Raw genomic sequence first — 21,807 nt, 5'->3', positions numbered from 1 at the left:
GTGGGATTCCTTCCACTCACCCCCTCTAAAGAACAGAACAGTGCTTTCTGTACATCGCTCGTTTGTTTCTATTGTGGCTGAAAATGATCAATAACAATTGTTTCCAGTGACAATTATTGAGCAACTGTAATAGGCTTAACCCTTCTCTACTGTACTCAGAAGTTTCTTGAAGATGCTAAATTATACCCCTGCTGTGCTGCGTGCGACAAACATACTGAAGCTGTAAATTGTAAAATTTGAGGAAAAGCAGAAGAAACTTTCATTGGTGTGAGTGAGAGCTATTGCCATAATTGGCCAATTTGCACAGCATACAGGCTGAATATGGCACACACCATTTTCTTAGTACCCTGCAGCAATGACGGATCCAGGGACCAGCTAGGGACCTGTCATTGTTGAATCCCCTTGAATACACTATCTTTGCTGCTTGACTGTTTTGAGCCCACCTTGATTTTCTTTGGCTAATTGGTGGTCACTGATGAAACCTGAGAAGCAGTTAATAGTAATTTAGATCTAAATTTGTCAGTGTTGCCAACAGAAATTGGCTCTACATTGCATGTTGCATGTACTGTGCAGTGTAGGCAAAAACACAGGAGCGGCATTTTCTGTTTAGTTCTGCTTTAGAGGAGAAACCATAGAATACAATGGTGGGGAAGATGCCACAACCCCACTAATAAGGGCTGGACCAAAGAGTAGGAATATTAGGGGGCAGCACTGGACTCTCCAGCAGGGGCTTGCGCAAAAAGAGCAAAATCTGCAACCTATTCTGCTAAAGTAGCTCCCACTTCATGGAGATTTGCCTTTTTTTGATTGGGTGCTATCAGGACCATGTCTCAGGTCTGCCACTGATGTTCCCACTCTTCATATTCTTTTCTAATTGTTTTTATTATAAAGCCAATAAATTAATGTTAGATACCAGAATCATTAAACAACACCAGTGTTTGAAGTAAACAGGTAATGAATCATTCATTACTGCAATGTAATAAAATGCTGTTGTCTCCATAGCACAGCTGTAATAAGGGTGTCAGGTGCATTTTAAGTGTGTGACAGAGGAGTCACCTTGCAGCTGCCGAGAATCAGACTCATCATTTTCCCAAGTGACGTTCTCGCTGTAGGAAAATTGACATTCACCTGCCTCCTCGTATCTCCATCACTCCTTGTGTTATGTCATGTCAACATTGCTCGTTTTACCACATACAATGTCATACCACGGAGGGGACAAAGAGAATAATGAAAGATTATACCTGACAGTAGCCAAAATCTATTTTTCTTTGCTCTCCAATGGTTTTGACTGCAGGTGTTTGTCTTTAATGAGTCAGCTACCTAAGGTGGCGTATTCTGGGGGTGTCGGAAAAGGAAAGATGTATTTATTTAAAGGGAACTGGTTACAACATACATAGCATTTGGGCAGACAGTAAAGTAAATGTAAACGTTTAATTGAACGACTCCTTTAAAAAACAGTGGCATGGCTGTTCCGCAAAATGATAAAGCACAGCAGTGTGCTCTATAAATGTGCTCTTCATTGCAACAACTTCGGCATGCTGATAGAAATGAGTTGAACGTTAGAATTCTGAAAGGCTACCAGGAACACAGACAGCAAATAAAACCTGAAAGAGGCTCTAGCTTTAACCACTGTTAAAATCTAAAAAGAAAAATTATTTTACTCTGCAGCATTTACGGAGGTAAGTATAATATGAAAATTACAATTACTTCTCTTGTTTTCTTTGCTTGAAACCCTCTAGGAACATCATCCTGCAGTTCCCAGGTGTTATTGTAGTTTGAATTAAAGTAGTCATCCCCACAGTAATCTATAGGGCTGACTTTTTCATTTCCAACAGCACAAACCAGATTGCGGTAACTAGAAGTATGCTGACAACTGATGAATTGTGTCATTGTTTGCAGTGTTTTTAGCAGGTAAAAGACTACATTTACCTCTCCAAAGGCTGCACAGCAGGGATGGGCAGAGGATCCTAAGAGGGTTGGTGCTGAAATGTAACAGGAGGCATGTGTCAGGGCTGCAAACATTACATTTTTTAAACAATATGAACAACAACAAGTGAGTATGCAGGAGTTAAAAAAAAGCGTCAGAAATATTTTAACAAACAGGATGTTGGGTCAGGAATAAGAAAAATACAGTGTACAGGCTTCAGAAGTAATGTACTATGTGAGGGAGTCATGTCAGGAGTAATATACATAAGTGCAGGGATTATAAGTATATAATATGCAGAGTGCAGGGGTCAGGAGTATATAATATACAATGTGCAGACATCAGAGGTATGTATTGTATATAGTGAAAGGGTCAGGTATATAAAATATCACATAGTACAAGGGTTATATGTATATATTATTCTGAGTGCAGGGGTTAGGAGTAAATAATATACAAAGTGCAGAGGTCAGGTGTATGTATTGTATATAAAATATACATAGTGCAAGGGTTATATGTATATTGTGCTAAGTGCAGGGGTCAGGAGTAAATAATATACATAATGCAGAAGTCAGGTGTTTGTATTATATATAGTGAAAGGGCCAGGTATATATAATATACATAGTACAAAGGTTATATGTATATAATGTGCTGAGTGCAGGGGGGAGGAGTATATAATATACATAGCGCAGAGGTCAGGTGTATGTATTGTATATAGTGAAAGGGGCAGGTATAAATAATATACATAGTACAAAGGTTATATGTATATAATGTGCTGAGTGCAGGTGTCTGGAGTACATATTACACATAATGCAGAGGTCAGGTGTATGTGTTGTATTTAGTGAAGGGATTGGTCCTATGTAATGTACCTGCCCTCGGTGTTGGCCATTAACAATACCTATTAGGGGAAGATCAGTAAAAATGCAGGGTGCATCAAGGTTAACTTTTACAATGACATATGCAAGGTTGAATGTAGATAGCACAGCATGGAACAGTAAAACACACTTTATGTAATTTGCTTTTCTTGCAGCAGATTTGCAATGTTCTATGCTGCAGCTTAATCGGGTGAAGTTTGCAGTAGATGGAACCTAACCTAACCAGGCTGAAGAACAGAGCTTGTAATATACAAGGACATTTCAAGCCCAGAATACCAGAAACTGTCCATGCTGATCATCACAGCGTATAGTCCCAGCAGAAAACCTCCTGCACAGCCACATTGCCCAATATATAGACGCAGACCCCTGGAAGCATCAGAGAAACACAGCAGCCATACACCCCGTGTACTGCACATGGCATCATGGCAGCGTGATTGCCATGATGCCATGATGCGTGATTGGCGGCAAACGTCACTTCCGCCCGGCGCGCGCGAAGTTTGAATGACGTCATATTCCCTGTGTTTTGACGTAGATCGGAGATCTGCACGCTGGAGTCACCTTACCAGGAGCTGATAATGTAAGTGATGGGAGCGGAGGGTGAGGAGAGGAACAGGAGAGGTATAGAGTGCCTAGGGTACACACTGGGTATATAAGGAGGGAACATTACCCGGTTTTTAACCATTACTCCATTCAAGATTTGTTTTAGTTTTCTTTCTGTAAATTTCCTGTGTCAAATTCCAATCAATGTGTAAATGTAATTTAAATCATGGGCTTGACTAGGTGAAATCCTTCATCCTCCATTTTTTAATCTTTCGTTTGCCTGATTTACGAGCATGCATTTGATCGTTATTGTGTAGAAAGATTGTTTTTTCTGCCTAGATTGAAGCTTCTGGAAAGATGGCTTCATATTCTCATTTAACAGACTGATATGGTGCAAAATTCTTGGTTAACATGATTATTCTGCCCCAAGCCTGAAGAAGTAGAAAGCAAAACAAACCCAAACTCCACTATTTTCTTCCCTATGCCTAAATTTAGCATATGATTCTTCTTCTGAAATGCTGTCTTCAGTTACTGATACTGCAGACAATCTGTTTTCATTACATCAGTCCACAGCTCATTGTTCCAGAAGACCTGATCCTTGTCTATATGTTCTGCAGCTGCCTTCACACAGAATCTCCTTGCAAAAAAAGGCATGGGAATTTAGTAATGGTGGAAATATCAGCTACTGTGGGACCACTGGTAATACTTCTGATCAGTTCTTTGTCCTCTGTTTGCCATTTTTAAGCACAGCTTTCAGAGTCTAGTAAATTCTTGAAAGGGGTTTTTATTGGTGATGCGTTTATTCTTATTTTCATGATTACAATGTATTGCAAATAAATATCCAATACAAACCAAGGTTACAAGACAACAATAGATTTAGATAGGAACCTACAGTTAGGAAAACAAAATGAGAAAAAGAGAGTTGGAGACAATTAAAAACAAAAAAAGTATCATTGCCCACAAGAATATACATATATAAAAAAATAACCTAGATGAGAAATACAAAACATAGACAGACAAACAAAAATGGATCATTATAAAATATTGCATTCTTGCAATGCTATGTGGTCTCTCAATCCAGAGAGCAAGTGAAGCTCATGTCTATATGGTCAGTTTTCACCCCCACTGAATACTGCTTTTAATTGAACATTAAGAGCTGCAAAGCAAGCTGCTGTGCTTCGTTTTGATAACTCTTAGTACTTTTGGAATCTTTTCTTGTGTTTGAAATATTGTTTTTTTTTTTTTAAAAGAGTGTACGCACTATTGCAATAAAATATAAAGTTCATCTAAGTACAACTCTGTACCACATTGTTTTTAAGGCTGCTATTCTTGTATTTACCCTAATTATGTAAACAGTTTTACTTCTCCTTCCAACAAATTGTGTTCTCTCCAGCATGCGTAGTATTACCCCTATCCAAACAGAATAAAAACCCTGTTCAAGAAATACTTAAAGTATAGATGTATCTTTAAAACCTCTTTTATATATAAAGGGTAAAAGGTAATATTATATGTTGGTCCTGTTTAGAAGAGATGCAAAATAGGACTACATATATTATAGAAAAGGATTTTCAAGGTACCATAATCATAAATAAAAAAAAAGCAAATTTTATTTTACAAATCATTAAAACATCTAACTGACATAAATGTATACATAAACCTTAATAATACCATCAAAATCAATCAATGTATAGATAGTTTTGTTCAAACAATATCACACTAAATGACATCACTGAAAAATCAGTGATTGTTACTTTAAATTTAAATCTACGCGTTTTGCAGATCTGGTCTGCTACATCAGAAGTTAGATAGCAACCAATTTTCAAGAAGACAATACCATTGCTGACAATAACAATACAATATAAATAACAATACAAATTTGTGAAAAGAGAAATATAAAAGATCTCCTATTGAATCAAACAAACACTGCAGTGCAGTCTCCAGACAAATATACATATGTATTAGGAAACCAGAAAATTATATCCACTGTAGGAATCAAATCCCATAATGGGTGTGAAAAAGCAGTAGTAAATTTGTCACCAGAGTAAATGGCCCAACCCAACAATATATATATATGTTTTTTTTTTGTCAGCAATGGTTTTGTCTTCTTGAAAATTGGTTGCTATCTAACTCCTGATGAAGCAGACCAGATCTGCGCAAGGCGTAGAGTTTAATTTAGGTAACGAGCTCTGATTTTTCAGCGATGGTATCAACCACAATCAATATGTACCTTTTGATGACTCCTCCGTGTTGAAAGCTTTAGAAGATATTGTTTAAACAAAGCTTAACGTGTATGCTTTAGTGGCTGGCAATGCTTAACCTAAATTTTTGAAGAGACGCTTAACCCATCTACGCATTTATATGTTCTACATTTTAGACCATTAACCTATTTACTTCTGTCTTAACTTGAGAAATTTTGAAAAGTTGTAGGTTATATTTCAAGAATATTTCAAGAAAAGCAGCAGTAGAGTACCGTCCAATGAATTAGCATGGACAGGTGAGCTTTTTTCTTTTATGGTAGATGAGACTATGAAATAATTTTTTGGCAAAACTTTCTGAGACACAGTGGGGCAGATTCATTAAAACTCTCCAAGACTGGAGAGCATAGACTATCATGGGAGAACCTGGGTGTCCAACAATCCCAGAATTATTTTTCTCCATGGTTGAAAACATTTAGAAATTGCAAATTAGGAAATACTTTTCTGGATTGCTGGATCATCCACGTTCTCCTACGATAGTCTTCCCCAGGCTTAAAGAGCTTGACTAAATCAGGCCCAGTGTACGGTTTTGGCATGAAATTGTGGCAGGATAATTAACTCCTGTCCACTTGCATGTAGTTCATACCCTGCCAGGTAAAAGGCTGAAAATTTCAGGCCAAGTGAAAATGGAAACACCCAGGAGAGATCATTCTGTCCGCTGTATGCCGTAGACTGTGCATAGTTGCAAGTATAGCAGCAATCATCTCCAAGGGGCCCAAATTTTACTTCCCCTTTAAGACAATCTTTCTTTAAAAACTACAGAAACAATTTTGTTTAGGGAAGTTATTTAGTAGAATGGCCCACTTTGTGCATTGGATCTTTGACTTATTTTAAGAGTTTTGATTATTCAGCAATGTGCAAAGTAGTTTTCACAAGTTATGACTGCAGTAATTCATGTTAAGTAGTCTAATTCTGCAACACTTCACACATTCAGCACTCGGGGAGAGATCACACTGCTGCAACAGATTGTAAAATCTGCTTGGATAAACAGCTTGAAGTAGAAGTGACTTCTCTCGGAATATTTATTTTAGATCTCTGCTTCAGGATCAACACTGCATTGCTGTTGACTTAAATGTGCTAAAGTGATTTTCTTTTTTCCTTTTTAATGAATAGTTTAGATAAAAGCTGCAGTGCAGTGTTTAGTTTTGTAATTTATACATTGTTTTCTTCATAATCAGCAACTAGTACTCGTGATACTAGCTGTAGCACTACTCTGCACTAAGAATATGTAGCAGGTTTGCCATTTCAAAGATGCCATCATTTGCTTACACAGTGGTGCAATAATTCCACGTTTGATTCAAGGTTTTAAAAGTCAAATGCATGATATTTATACGCCGCAATAATTTATGGAATTTTAGGGATGTTTTTCTTTTCTGAGACAGAATATATATATTTTAAATCTGAGCTATTTTCATCACCTGTCCCATGTTACATTTTACTCCAGAAAGGCTCTAATGACACATGAAGCAGATCCCATCCTTGATCAAATTTGCAAACATGCCAAATGAAAATAAAGCAATGTTTACAGATGTTTGTTGTTTTTTTTTTTTTGTTAGGCTCTTTATCTTGATATTTTTGGTTCCAGATCCCACTTGGATCCCAAGCCTAGGGCTGCATCGTGGTGTATTCAAGATGGAAAGAGATTAGATATCGTTGAAGTAAGGTTTTGTAGTCATTTGGGATTCTAAAGATTTCTTATGTCTTAATAAAGAGAGATCATCACTGGCTCTGTTACATGAGAGGGGGGTATCAGTTGTTTGTAATAGCAACTTTTTACATTTATTTTTACTGTCTTCATATCTTGTACTGACCATATGTAGCTTCATGCAAGCAAATGTTGCTTCCAAGGCGTGCAATAATTCCTCTGACTAATTGATGTTTTGGCTGTATGTGTTTTGTCCTGGGTACAACAACAAGACCTGATGACACGTTCTTGTCATCACTAACTTGTTAGAAACTCTATATTAGAAAACCATAGAATGACTCAATAAACCTGAATCCCTGACAAAAAAGTACACAGATGAAATTAATTTACAGGAGCAGTTTTACCTGTAAATGAATTTGTGTATCCAATTCTGGCCACAGCAATGTTTTGCACAGTAGTGGACTTGAATCTGTCTATTCTGCAGATATGTAATACATATAGGTCTTGTCATTCCCTCAGCCTTTAACTAGGCTGTATAAGGAGAAGCAGCAGACTGATGAGCTTATTTGCAAGAGGCTGATACTAGGTCAAATTCAGGTACTTATACTGTGTCCCAGCCAGACATATCCTGGATACGGATATTTAGCAGAGCAAGTTGCTTCCTTTGCTTTATTTTTCTCACGCAGAACCTCTTGGCCTTCCATATTGAGAGATGATCCTGTGTTTGCTCCACTGGGCTTCTGGTGCATTATCCAACAAGGTCCTGTACGTCAGGTAGTGTCCTTGCTATTTGCATCTTTGACTGCTCCGGAACCTTACTCTATTATATTGTACATAAAAAGATGGAAGAGCGACGTAGGTACTGTGTTTTCCCACAATCAAATATCCACATTTTCTCATAGCTCATAAATTCTGTATTAGTACAGCCTACCAAGAGCTGGCACACAAAATGTTTACTCGATGGAATAATAAAGTCTCAACACTACTACACAGCTTCTTGTCGGATGCATCCCAGAGGTGTTGGGGCTGTAATGAAAAGCTGGATATACTTCATAGGCTTGAGCATATATTGGGATTGTCCAAAAATTTAACATTGCTGGTCTCAGGATTTACAGGTCAGGAGATCCCTTTTGAGCCATTGTTTTTCCTGCTACATCTAAGATGAATTTTCTGGTCCTGCCTGGTAAATATGGCTATGGCATGTATCCCAGTCTCAGACGGAGATTATGTTTTTCCAAAATCTCTCTCTCCTCTCTCTCTTAAATATAAAAAAAAAATAAATCTAAAATTATACAATATTTTTATAAGGTAAAGACTTTTATCTTCTTTTGTGTTTTTAGTTTTTCTCTTTTTCAATTTTCCTCTGCTTTGGAATGTTTGCCCTTTTCAATTTAATTATCTTTCTTTGGTATTTGGATTTAGAACTGCTGGATGCCCCAGAATGTCCTCAGTCAAATTACAGCTCTAACCATCGATCAGCTGACAGAGTATGATTTACCAGTTTCATATACTGAACACCAATGCCCTTAGGCACAAAACACTGTAACTCTATACCTGGCGATAAGCTCATAGCCTTGCCAACTTAAAGGTTTGATTGATTGTGTTAAATCTTTCATCAGGGGTACTTGTTTATCCTTTTGTCGACACAGGATCATTTAAACCAAAATACAGCTTCTAATTTTGTGTGTGTGTGTATATGTATGTGTGTATATATGTATATATATATATATATATATATATATATATATATACACCCCTGTTCTTTAAAGCTAATGGTTGATGTTTTTAGATATAAACATTGCATTTTATTTTTAGCTAGAGGAAAAAATGTGTATATAATGTTGAACCATCAGTTTGCGGCAAAAATTGTCCATGTTTCACTTAGTATCTGAAAATGCTACAAAATAGAAAATAATTTTCTTAAGGCTACCTGAAAGCGATTTTATAATAGTGTGCACCTCTCCTTATTTTGAGCTTATGCTTTTAAAACTGTTTCTCCCCTTCTTAAGTATGAGGGATGCAGTTGTTGGTGCACAGGGGGATTTTGCAACTTGTAGAAGCTTTCTGTTTGCTAGCCCTTTACTCTTCAATGTGGAAGTGTAAAAAGTTTTATTAATGGTGCTTACTTTACTGTTATTGCATGGTAAAAAAATTGCAACAGGTCCCACTAAATATATTCGTTGTGCTCATATAGGTTTATAGCTTCCTGCTCATCTGTCTGGCAGCTGTTTTATCACTAACTTTTCAGCCTATGTTGCAGTCAGTGCACCGCACAAATAAGAAAACACATGGTTAAAACTGTAAAACAATAACATATGATTAGAAAAAAAATAATTGGCACCAGGGCTTTTAGTGCACTTGCAAGGTTGGTAATCAGTGGGCCTTCTGAGGATTTAAAAGCCTTTTGAGAATGCATCCTTGCACAGAACTGCAACTTTTTAGGCGATCTAAGACCCTGTGGTCCAAGTATGGGTTTAAGAGATCCAGAACCTATTTTGAGGCTTCTGGTGTCATTTTGTCATTTTACGGTTTAATGAACTGCCTACCCGTTTTTGTGTAGGATAGAATAGGAAAGGACTAGAAAGCCTGCTGGCCATCAAAATTAGCATTTGGTCGCTTGAAACCATTCCTTATCCTTTTTGTTAACTAACCTGTCAAACATTCTCTGACATTATGTATCATGCATGACCAGCACTCCTGTATTGTGGGTAAGTTTGTTGGGGGCTTGCCAACATAATATTAGTTTTATACAGAAGGAAATGGAAGACCCATAAAAATGTAAGGTAGTCATGGCCTAATCTGTAGATTTACTTTATATTTAGCTATTGTTTTAAAAAAAAATGTAAAAGTTAACATGTGGATGGAGCTGGTGGTGGTTGGATGGGCATGTGTGTTCCATCCTTCCTTATACTCTGTGTTTGAATAAAGCTGGTAAAAACATGAAAAAGAAATTGCCATTAAAGATTTTCTTTTCCTTTACAGTAAAACAATGGCGAAGACCGAAAAAAAGGAAAAGGACTCTGTTTCACCTGCAGAAGTGGATGAGCATCTATCATACCTTCCTGACAAGCTGAAGGAACGTTTATTGCCTTTTCAGAAGGAAGGAATTCTATTTGCCTTGCGTAGGGAAGGAAGGTAACACTTTCTTAATTTTTTTGGGAAGGGAAAGCAGGATAATGATGTGTATCTATAAACTAGCATGCCACTGACAGGTACAGGCAGTCTAAGAGTTGATGACTTCTGGCATTCTGAAGGTTAAATTTGGTTATATTCACTGCTTCTTTGTTGAATGTAAGGTTTTTTTTTTCACATTAGAAAATCCTGTGTTCCGCGCCTGAGTTCCTCTATGATTGTTATGTAGAAGGCAAACTTTAACGTCTCTTAAAACCCGCCAGTCCGTCTGACAACCGTCCTTGCTAATGGGTCTGGAACAAGTTCTGGTTCTCCTTCACTGCCCACTTGTTTCATCTTTATTCATCTACAGACACTTTCTATGGTTAAAACCTTTGTTTGTTTCATCTTCCTATTTTTGCATTCTATTTTTCTTATCATGGTAAACACATGCATATCTCCTTGCCTGAAAGAAACCTTTACCCAGAACATTTACAACAAGATTTTCTTTCACTTTTTTCAGTTCACGGGTTTCTGAGAAGGTTTCTATTTTAAATTTTTTATCTTTGGATCTATTCCTAGGTTTATGTGTTTGCTGCCTTCTAGCTTGTTACTTTTTCAGTGTCTAAGCTTTATTATGTAAATGTTACGGTTATTTGTTTTGTTTGGAGAAAGTTCTACTTTGTGGTTTTTGATTATTAATTACGGATGTGAGATCTTGTTTAATATCCTGTTGTAATTAATAATATGCCAGGCAAAAAAAAAAAAATTTTGTAATATTGTTTTATGCTTTACTCCTTGTGTAAGGTATTTTCTTAATTAAAGTTTATCTCTGACAGAGTGATCCTTTTCCCAAAGGTTAATAACGGTGATAATTTTTCAACATGGACCTTAAAATGCTGCGCTAGTTTCACTACAAAGGAGAAAAGTTAACCCATTTGGGTACGTCATGCTTCCTGCTCCAGGTATTGGCTCAACATTTAGTGCAGGCATAGAAACTCTAAACCCTTCCTTTGCGCCCATGGTGGACAGCCTAAATGGCAGTACTGGCTTGTGTCTACAGGCGATAAACAGGCTTTGCATTCCCATAAAAGTTAATAAGAATACAAAACCTGATGAAATTAGGTCAAATGCAGGACATCAACATCAAGCATCTAAAAGAATTGGCAAACTGTGTTTACACATTTCCAAAATCCTTTCCAACGTGGTCAGAGGACAGTGGTCAGCTGACAAAGTAATGTTGACTGCACCCACAATATACTGTTGGAAAAAGCAATGCTGATGTTATAGTATCTTTGCAGTATAAAGTCCACTACAGGGAAAATGTATGTGTTCCATGAATTTATGCATCTAGGGCAGCCTTTTTTTTAACAACAGGGAACTCCTGAAAATAATTACAATATCCACAGTTCACAATACATTAATGTGGTGGTCAATGGGAGGAATGCTTTATGCATTACTGGCCTGTAGGAAGAATACCATCCTTACAAAAAGCCAAAAAGATCATTGGAATCAGCTTATCTGAGAGGTACCATTGGCTTATTGTTAAGAACCCCTAGCAACCACTGGAGTAACCCTAATTAAGAAAGACTGATCTTGAGGAATCTTAAAAATACTGAAAATATGCCTATAACCAAGTGTTATAATTTTACCATTTAAAAATATAACAATTTGTGACTAGAACTGATTATTTTTCTTACCTATTATCTTGTTATAACTTGGTGTTATAACAAGATAATAGGTATCTTGTTTTAACTATAAGTGTTAAATAATGTAACTTTTCATTTTGTTATAACTGAAATTCTTTTTAGGTACAATTTTTAATTGAAAGCACAATCTTGAAAACATATTTCCATTTTCCTATATTTTTAAAAGGTTTTTATTGCAGAACAGAGAACATTAAGCTCACACACTGGCTAATGTCCCCATGCAGGGGGTACAAAAGTCACCACACATAAAGTAAACAGGTGTAATAGCAATAATAAAATATGTTTCAACAAAAAAGAACAGTTGGCTTAGTTTCTTGCGTAACACAAAATCAATGATTAATAAAAATAGAAGATGACAGAAGGTGGTTCAAGCATGAGTAGTTGTAGAATCACCATGGTATATTATCAATAATGTAACATTAGAACTTTAAAGCTGTGGTTTCCAAACCTTTATCTCCATAATGATCCAGTCAGAGTTGCCAAGTTTATAAAAAAAGGACTCTGTGGAGTCAGTTTGCATTGCTGGAATTGTTTTTGAGATCATTATGTAGATGAGATATTCCACACAATAAGGTGAATATTCTTCATTTTGATAAGTGTCTAGGTAGCCATTCCTGGACCAACCTGTGAGCAAAAAATCTCATCCCTTGCTTCATAACAGTAGAAATGCTTGGTCTTTTACTTTGATTTTAAAGAAAATGACGTGGACGGGTCTGGTAGTTATCTTAGTAGACAGTGAAGGACCCACTCTACGGGATCACCATATTTGGAATTTATGGCCAGCTTCTGGACAAGTTCTGAAGTTCATTGCATGAATACTGCATTAGGTTAAAGAACCCTGGCAGAGACCTTTTAGTTTCTCAGGTTTGTTATTCATTTAGAGCAAGATGGGTTAAAACAAAATGTAATTTTGTTTGAGAAATTAGTTGAAGCAAGGTATCTAATATCAGCTAAATCTTTCAAGTTGGCGCTTTTGCCTTTGTAGCGCTAGATCACAGGTTCGAATCTGGGCTAGGACCCTATTTGCAAGGAGATTGTATGTTTTTTTCGTGGGTTTCCTCTGGATACTCTGGTTTTGAGCCCCTTTGAGGGGGAGTTAGTGATATAACGGGACGTTGACTGTGTAATATGTATAGTAATACTTTAGGTATAAACCCAACTTAATCTTTGTCTACTGTATAACCAAAGGGTTGTTTCTGGTTAATAGGCTTTTTCAAGCTTTTTGTAAATTTAGAAAAGATCAGTTTTTCAAAACAGGGTCTTTGTTTTGGTGTCCACTATACTGTGTATGTGATATAGACAGGCAAATGTTTGTTTCTTTTTGTGTTTCCCACGACCGTGGTGGGGTAGGGGGTGTAATGGGGTGCATTAGGTTATGTACAGACGTCAGATGGTTTTCGGTGGAGATGAACTTCAGGGCTTCGTCTTGGACGAGAATCTGACGGAGAGTGCCTGACAACGTTCAGGGATCTGTCCTGGCAGGTGCCTGAACTACAGCAGACGAACGACTGCAATGCAAGTAGGATGCCGCTCACTTTTTTTGCTCCTCCCCTCTCCATGGACCACGATGCTATGTGTACAGCGCTCTTTCATTCATATTTCAGTCGTTTGTCGTTGGAAAGGATCGTGAAAGATTTCAAGTCGAGTTTCAAACGACAAAATTATAGAGTGTGTACGTAGCCTTACTTTACCCAGGGATCAGATTTAAGGTGTTATATTTGATATTGTAAAGTAACTGCTAAATAAAAACTAAATTTGTAGTTCCAGTGGACATGTTCCTTCTATGAGGTTCTTGAGGAACTGCCAAAGATCTTTTTAAAACGTATGTGTAAAATGTGCAGTCTTTTTTAATTGTTTATGGCCAGATGCAGTGTTTTTCTTCCAGGGTTCTTTTAAACCCTAAGGTTGCTCCAGGGCTTGCTAGGGGTTTCTTGTAAGGGTTGGCTAACCTGTATAATCACACAGAATTACCAATATAATCAGTGGATATTCCTTCTTTGGAAAATTTTTAGCCTATATCAGGGTTTACATGATGGATCTCTGTTACAAGGTCCCCTGAAGACGCCTATAGCGCCAAACGAGACGGGAGATGAGAATCTTTACTGCCTTATTTCTAGATTTAGAGTAATTACCAGTATTGTAGTAGGCAGCCTAGTGGCTCAGTGGTTAGCATTCCAGCATTTGCAGAACTAGGTTCCAGATTCGAATCTCGGATAGGACACTATCTGCATGGAGTTTGCAGGTTTTCCCCCGTGTTTGCGTGGGTTTTCTCCGGGTACTCTGGTTTCCTCCCACATTCCAAAAACATGTAGTTAGGTTAATTTCTTCCCCCAAATTGACCTTGGACTGCATAAAGATAAATGACTATGTTCCTGAGCCCCTTTGAGGAACAGTTAGTGACATGACTATGGGCTTTGTACAGCACTGCATAGGATGTCGGCACTACATAAATACTGGATAATAATAATACTAATGGATAACACTGGATGTTTAACAATGTTTTTGATAAATAACAATTAAAAATTTGAAATTTAGGCACAATACTGTGTGTGTGTGTATGTGTATACACAAAAATACAGTGCAGATCAACTCAAGGGAACCTATAGGCAATACTGGTGACAAGTCCTTTGCCTGTCATTTGGGGTGGGATTTCATAGTTCAGTTATTTAACTCTTTTCAATACAGACATTTCTAAAGCTATACATTTCTATTCTGACTAATGAAGTGCAAATCTCCAGTCTGCACTATTACATAACAGGAAGCTCCAGACTGACATTTGGTGGGTCACAAAAAGATTCATGCTTCTCTTTTGGCCAAGTTGCATACCAACGGAAACATTTTTCAAATCCTGCTCATTAAAGGCCCATAAGGAGCAAAACTTTTGCATAATGACACTAGTACTGCATGTGCTACTAATGATTAATATGCTGCTTCATAACCTCTTCACTTACAGGTTTCATTGTATAGCATTCTTCTGCTGTTATTACTTTACAGGGATATTATCACCTATATAAGCAAATATAACATTTGCTAAGCACTAAACCAACCATATATCCACACCTTAATCTTTTTTTCTTTTGATCAATAACCCCTTCTATGGGAATATACTATTTTATGTGATCCTCATTCCTCCAACAATCATATTCGTGCAAATAAAAAAAGGAGCTGAGGGTAGCCACATATACTGTACACATACAGACCTCAATGGCTCCCAAAGCAATGGGAGTCTTGCTGTCTAATTGAGGTCAGCTGAATTGTATTCCAGTAGCTACCTACTTTAGGAACTGAAACAGATATTAGAAGGTTTATAACCTTGTGGAATATGTTTTTCTTTTAACATTAATTCAAGCTTTTGAAAAGTACAGTACATCTTTCAAATTTGCAGACCATAAAGACCATGAGGTTCTTGAGTGTAACCTCACAACTAATGTAAACCTATTCTAAGCACTGGCTTGGACTTCCCAATTTTTGCCTCTGTAGATAAATCATTGACAATGTAACCCAGACAAGAGCCTAGGTCCCCATGGATGTCCATGGACTGTTTTGCAACCTCCATGCCTCTGCAATCAGCAGTGAAGAGACATTTAATATTACAAAAAATGTTATTTTTTTTTTTTAAAAATGGGCACACTGAACCGAGGACATTATTAGGGACTCATGTCATTTAGCAAAATTCCATCACAGTTTTTTAAAGACTATACAGATTTCATAATCTTGCATAAGGCTAGAAAAGATTGTTTGGAAAATGTTAAAGCAAACAAAACACATTGATAATAACCAATATTGGAAATGTATCCAATATTATCTTCACTCCTTACTCTCTTGCAGTGTTACCACCGCTAGATCGTACAGCACCTGGTATTGTTGCTGCTATAGGTCTCTCCTAGCCACTAATAGTCCATTTGTAGCTACTTTGGACACACACAGGTAGTCCTTGTTGGACCGACCTGTGAGCATTAAATCTCATCCCTGAGGGTTTGCTTCATAACAGTAGAAATGCACAATCTTTTAGTTTGATTTTAAAGAAAATGATGTGCACATGTCTGACCATAGAATTTATGGCCAGCTTCTGGACAAGTTCTGCAGTTCATTGCATGAATTCTGCATTTAAGTTGAAGAACCCTGGTAGGGACCTTTTAATTCTTCCAGATTGTTATTTATTTAGAGCAATAAATGATAAAACAAAGTGTAGGTCTGTTTGAGAAATTATTTAAAACAAGGTATTTTCTAATATTAGTTTTATCTTGCAGGTTGCTTCAATGGTTAGCACTCTGGCCTTTGCAGCTCTAGGGCACAGGTTCCAATCTGGTCCGGGACCCTATCTTTAACGAGTTTGTATGTTCTCCCTGTGATTGTGTGGGTTTTCCCCGGGTACTTTGGTTTCCTTCCACATCCCAAAAACATGCAGTTAGGTTAATTGGCTTCCTCCTAAAACTGTCATTAGTCTGCGTAAATCACTTATGACTATGGTAGAGACATTAGATTGGAAGCCCCTTTGAGGGACAGGTGGACGTTGTAAAGCACTGCCTACTATGCCAGCACATAAAATATATGTTCTAGATAAGATAAAAAATAACTTAATAATAATAGTTTAGGTGTGGACCCTAATCTGAATTAATTTAATCTTAATTAATTTGTTTATTTACTGACTTCAATCCTTACGCTCTTGTAGAGTTAGAACCACTGCTAGATCCTCTAGCATCTGGTTTTGTTGGATTTTTGGGTCACCCCTAGCCACTAATGTGTCCCTTTGTAGCTGCTTGGACACACGCTAGAGATGAAATGGCCAGGGAAGGTTGAAATAGCAGCATGGAGATTTAGGCATCATGCTAGTTCAAAACAGTGGTTTCATTGTAGCCAAAATACACAAATGTACACATTTTTCTATAATTCCTCCTCTTTAAGGCTGGGTCTACACCAGAGGATGGGCAAACTTTTTTTTAGTCCGGGGCCACAATCTGAAAAAATTGCCAGAGGGGCTGAATCGATGGTGGAGTAGGCGGATTATGCCATCATAACGCCCCTGAACGTGACGTCATGATGGCATAACCCCACCCACTCTCCCATTGCAGATCTGAGTCTGTGATGGGGGAGTGGGCCGGTTGTGTTCAGTGATATTGCATAAGTTTATGTAAAGCTGCAATACATTCAGGAGTTAGGTTGATGACATGTAGACATTATAAAAAGTAAGTTGGTTTTTACAGAAGAACGTGCAGGCTTTTTAATTATTGAGAGTTCAAGGTATATGTGCTTTTAAAAATGGCTCATAGCAGAATTATTTTTATTGGTAGATGTTGAAATTGTGAAGAACCCCTATACCCTACTGTCATCAAAATCTGTTCCTAATTATTTAAACTGTAAACAAGGCCACTTTCTCTGCAGCTTGTAAGAGAAGCTGTTTATGAAGATGTTTTTTTCCCCCCAAAAATGGTGTCATACAGCTGGAATTTGAAGCACAAATCTAATTGAAAATTAAGCAGCGTCTTCATTTTATGCACTATCCACCTCTAGCTAATCACTAGTTTATAGTTAAAAAAAATCTAATCAAAAATCCCAATTACCAAGCTCAAACCTTGCTCACATGACATCCTACCAAGACATTTGTTCCTGACCTGTAGCTTTGGATAGTACACATGCCCTATCCAATGCTACATGTTCCCTTTTTGCTGCAGGAGCCATCACAGGGTCCTCATTGAGTCCTCCTGCAAGCGTAAACTGTGCACAACCTGGAAATTCACTATACTTTGCCATGAAGATAAAGGGTCCGAAGTCACAATGGTTTCATTAAAAGCATTCTGTAATATGTTAGCCTTATACGAAATCAAGAAATAAAATAAACCTAGAGCTCTTTTCAATCTAGTACAGTGTTTCTTGACTTTTTAACACCGGGGAACCCTTAAAATTACTTTCTGGTCTTGAACCCCTGATATAATTACTATATCCACACCACATAGTACATTAGTGTGGTGGTCAGTGAAAAGAATGTCACCCTTACAGATATCCTAAAAGATCACTGGTATTTATTAAACTGACCTGAGAGGGGCAAACTACTCATTGCTTAAGTATCTCCTAGCAACCTCTTAAGGAACCAGTACTATATTGATCACTTAAAAAGTAGATGTCCTTAGTTTGTCAAATACAGTAATATATTTCTGTATGTCTTCTGTAAACATACCCATTGTATTTGATAACAATTTGCCCTCCTAAAGGGGCTGCGCTTATACAAAATGTTGCTTTTTTTGAGCAGCACCATCTTTTTGGCAATTGCTCACCTTGCAGCACCAGTCATTTTTATTGTCATTTTTACTTCCTTATGCAATGCAGTTCTGTAACCACTGGTGATCATTAGGTGAAACTTCACATGCAGCCGAGTCTTTACATACAGGGCCTATTTAAGAACAGCTCAGTGTATTTGGGAACACAAAGCTTTTGACACAGTAAGAAGCATCAGGGAGCTTTGACAAAAAGTGGAGTTGTTAATTCTGCTACTGGGTCATGAATCTACATTGCTAAGGGAGCTACAGTAAGGCTTCATTATCGCAATAAGAAAGTGCTTTTCCAATGCATTATACTACAGTGCATGGCAATGTACATCCACATGTGTGGCTATCTGTTTGGATGCTACACTGAATGGGACTGCACACAAAAGTGGACAGAAATGCATAGGGTAGTGAGTGGAAAAAATGCCCAAAATTGAAGCGCAGTAAACAGCAACACTACGAACGAAGCCTAGGCACACACTGATCTCTTTAAAGTTTTTTTTTGCATATGTGCCATGACAGCCATGTAATTTACGGTGTCAAGGTCTCTTTAAAATATATCAGTCAACAGTCTTACAGTACCCTGGTGACTTCACTTTAATATGCCATGATCTAGAGCCAAAGCCTGGCTCAGCACATATATTCATGTGGCTTCAGCAGGAGGTGATTACAATTTAAATCTGTTTGAGCAGTAAGGAGTCTTTCCCTTGCTGGAGATGGCGTTGGTATTCTCCCTGTCACTGCAGAGATGTCGAAGTACGCACATTGCAGAGTTTAGTAATGGGCTGTGACAGTGCTAATTTCCTCTGCTCCTTCTATCGGGCTCGTCTCAGCCACCTCTAGACTTCCAACAGAAAGCAATATTGTCCACTCCGCAATTGCTTTAAGGGGATTGAACAATTCAGCAACAAAAGCTTAGTGCAGGCTGCGAATCAGCTGGTGTGCATGTATAAAAAGATGATTAATGTACGCAAACGACTTTTTGTAATGAAGCCAAGCCTTTCTGTACTCTGTAGCCAAAATGGCTGCATCCCACTACTAGTAATTAGCATTCAGAGTGACACTAAGCACATTAATCATCGGCTGTCATGAACTAACATCAACCTTTTTTATTTCATGAAATAATGGTAAAAAAAGTAATATTTGAAATTAAAAATACACACATTTATACAAAACAGTTGTAATTGTAGCATTTGTCACAGGGCTTGCTTGTATTTAATTCTTGGGCTCATGGATACTTAAAGAAAATGAAATAAAGGCAAAAAAACTGATAAGTCCTATTATTTCTGAATATTCTAGTTTGTGGCCTTATTCCTGATCCTTTTTACTTTACTAGTTTTGATCACCATCAGAGAACATATATTCAGGTTAGGTGTTTGGGCTTTGCTTGAACAGGTGGTGAGCACAATTTAACCAAACCTGTGATACTTGCCTTTCCCCATTTTGTTGCAGGGCATCACCATCTTCATTTTTTTTCCCCTAAAAACAACCTTCAGACTTTTTGATGGCCAAGCTGGCATGACATAACACTGGTCAACAAACATTTTCTTGCCAAACAAATTAAAGTCATTTTAGTTTATGTTTAATGCACAGATTCCAAATATGGTATTGGTTTTGCTAGATTGTCTCTAGTTTTTTTAAATAATAACCTCATAGAAAACTAATGAAACATGAAAATTAAACACAATTAAACTAGATATGACTATGTATACAAATTTACATTTTTGAAATACTCAATTTCAATATATTCTATGTTCAGTATATTTACAGAACTAATCACAAAGAGGTCATTGGAAAAACTCAGTTTGTATGGTATCATTTTATGCTGATGATCAGGACAATCACGTTGAAGGCTCCAGCAGTATTCTGCCATCATGTGTCTATCCCATCTGCCCTGATAACCTTTCTTCCATCACCTTTATATCTTGATGGAACCTCTCCTCTTGTTCCTCACTGAAATCGCCAAGGTTTTCTGGAAGTTTTTGCAAATATTTATGGAGATAGTGTACATTTATCCTCATAGTAGCACCCAAATTTTTTAAGTTTAAGAGCAAGTTTTGTACCAGTTCTTCATAATTTTGTGCTTTATGGTTACCCAAGAAGTTCTTGACAACCATGACATAGCTGTGCCAGGAGGAAGCTTCAGTATCAGTCATGTAACTTGTAAAATTTAAATAATTTATCAGTATCCGAATCTGGGGTCCATCAAAGGATTCCTGCTTATATTTTCAGTACTCAATCCAGAGAAGAATCTACAAATTTATTTGAAGCAATCACCGTCCTTGTTTAGAGCTCTAACAAATTGCTTCATTAATCCCAAATTTATGTGTTTTGAAGGGGGGAATTATTTTTTCTTTGTTAATGATGTTAGCTGAACCTTTTTTCATGTTTTCCCTTGGAGGCCATGTCACTTTTTTTCTAGTGATCCTGCTTTGCTCCACTATCCCACAAGCAGATGAAACATGGGTACTTTGTGTATCCACTTTGCTGGCCATGTAGGAAGTTACTAAAATCAACACATATATGGACCATTGGTGCTAAGACCATTTTCATATTTTAAGTTTTGTTGAGTAACCAATTGGAATTGATGCAGAGCTGTTGCCATTATGCAGTAAAACAGATTTCAAATTTTGAGTGGAACTGTCTATGAAAAAACGCCAGTCTTCTGCTCGGTATTCTGGTACTCCCATATGGGTTAGTAGTCCAGGGATGTTACAACAGTACACAAAGTCTCCATCTTCACTGAAATATGGTGGGAGTGTCACCTCTCTTGTCCTATAAACCATTTTTTTTAACTTCCGGTCTCAGACAGTTCTTTTCTTTTAGCCAGGATGCTTAAAGTGCAGATGCTTGTTTTGACAGACTTAGGTCACATAATAAATAATTGAGCACTTCCTTCGTATTCACTTCCACTGCTAACTCCTGGATTACATTCCAAACCCTGTATATCCTCCATGTCGGATACAGGAATACCAGGGGGTGTCACAAATTCTGTAATGTTTCTTCTTCGTTTTTTTCTGAGAATATTCACCACAAATGTAGCAAAATACATTAGGGTCATTTAACACCCTCTAGCAGTATTCCCGAGTGTTACTTGGGGTAGGTTTTAACTAAAAAAAACCCACTTACCTTGCTCTGTTGCTGTCCCCCGGCGTCCTGCTGGTCCACACAGGTCCTTGGGACACGTCCTTCCTCCTCGATCTCCAGCCGGCGTATGCAGCGACGATCTCCGGGGTTTCCCAGTGATGTCGGTGCGGGCAGAAGGATTGGCGGGAAATTTAAAAAATTTTGTATTGGATTCAATACAAAATAGCTGTATTGAGTCCATTACAAATAAATATTCATATAATATATATATAATTATATACATAATATACAAGCTACTGTTGAGGTTATATTACATGTTTAAATATTTTTTTTATAACTGATTTTTGTGTTTTGTTATTTGAAGTTTATTAATAAATTTGTTAAATCTAATAAATATCGGTGAG

At 37.3% G+C, this 21,807-nt stretch overlaps 1 protein-coding gene across 4 annotated transcripts in view; it reads left to right on the top strand.

Annotated features, from left to right (window-relative positions):
- Positions 1 to 3,251: 3,251 nt before the first annotated feature.
- ZRANB3 (zinc finger RANBP2-type containing 3) overlaps positions 3,252 to 21,807 on the top strand; it is a 197,292-nt gene continuing 178,736 nt past the window's right edge. For all 4 annotated transcript variants that reach the window (XM_072418092.1, XM_072418089.1, XM_072418090.1 and 1 more), the window contains exons 1-2: positions 3,252 to 3,373; positions 10,219 to 10,371. In XM_072418092.1, coding sequence (XP_072274193.1) covers positions 10,226 to 10,371 — 146 coding nt within the window. In that variant the 5' untranslated portion in view covers positions 3,252 to 3,373; positions 10,219 to 10,225. The remainder of the gene's footprint in view (positions 3,374 to 10,218; positions 10,372 to 21,807) is intronic.

Source organism: Pyxicephalus adspersus, chromosome 7, assembly GCF_032062135.1.
Source record: "Pyxicephalus adspersus chromosome 7, UCB_Pads_2.0, whole genome shotgun sequence".
Classification (NCBI taxonomy): Eukaryota; Metazoa; Chordata; class Amphibia; order Anura; family Pyxicephalidae; genus Pyxicephalus; species Pyxicephalus adspersus.
Note: the sequence above shows the minus strand (reverse complement) of the source record. Positions and strands in the feature narration are given on the sequence as shown.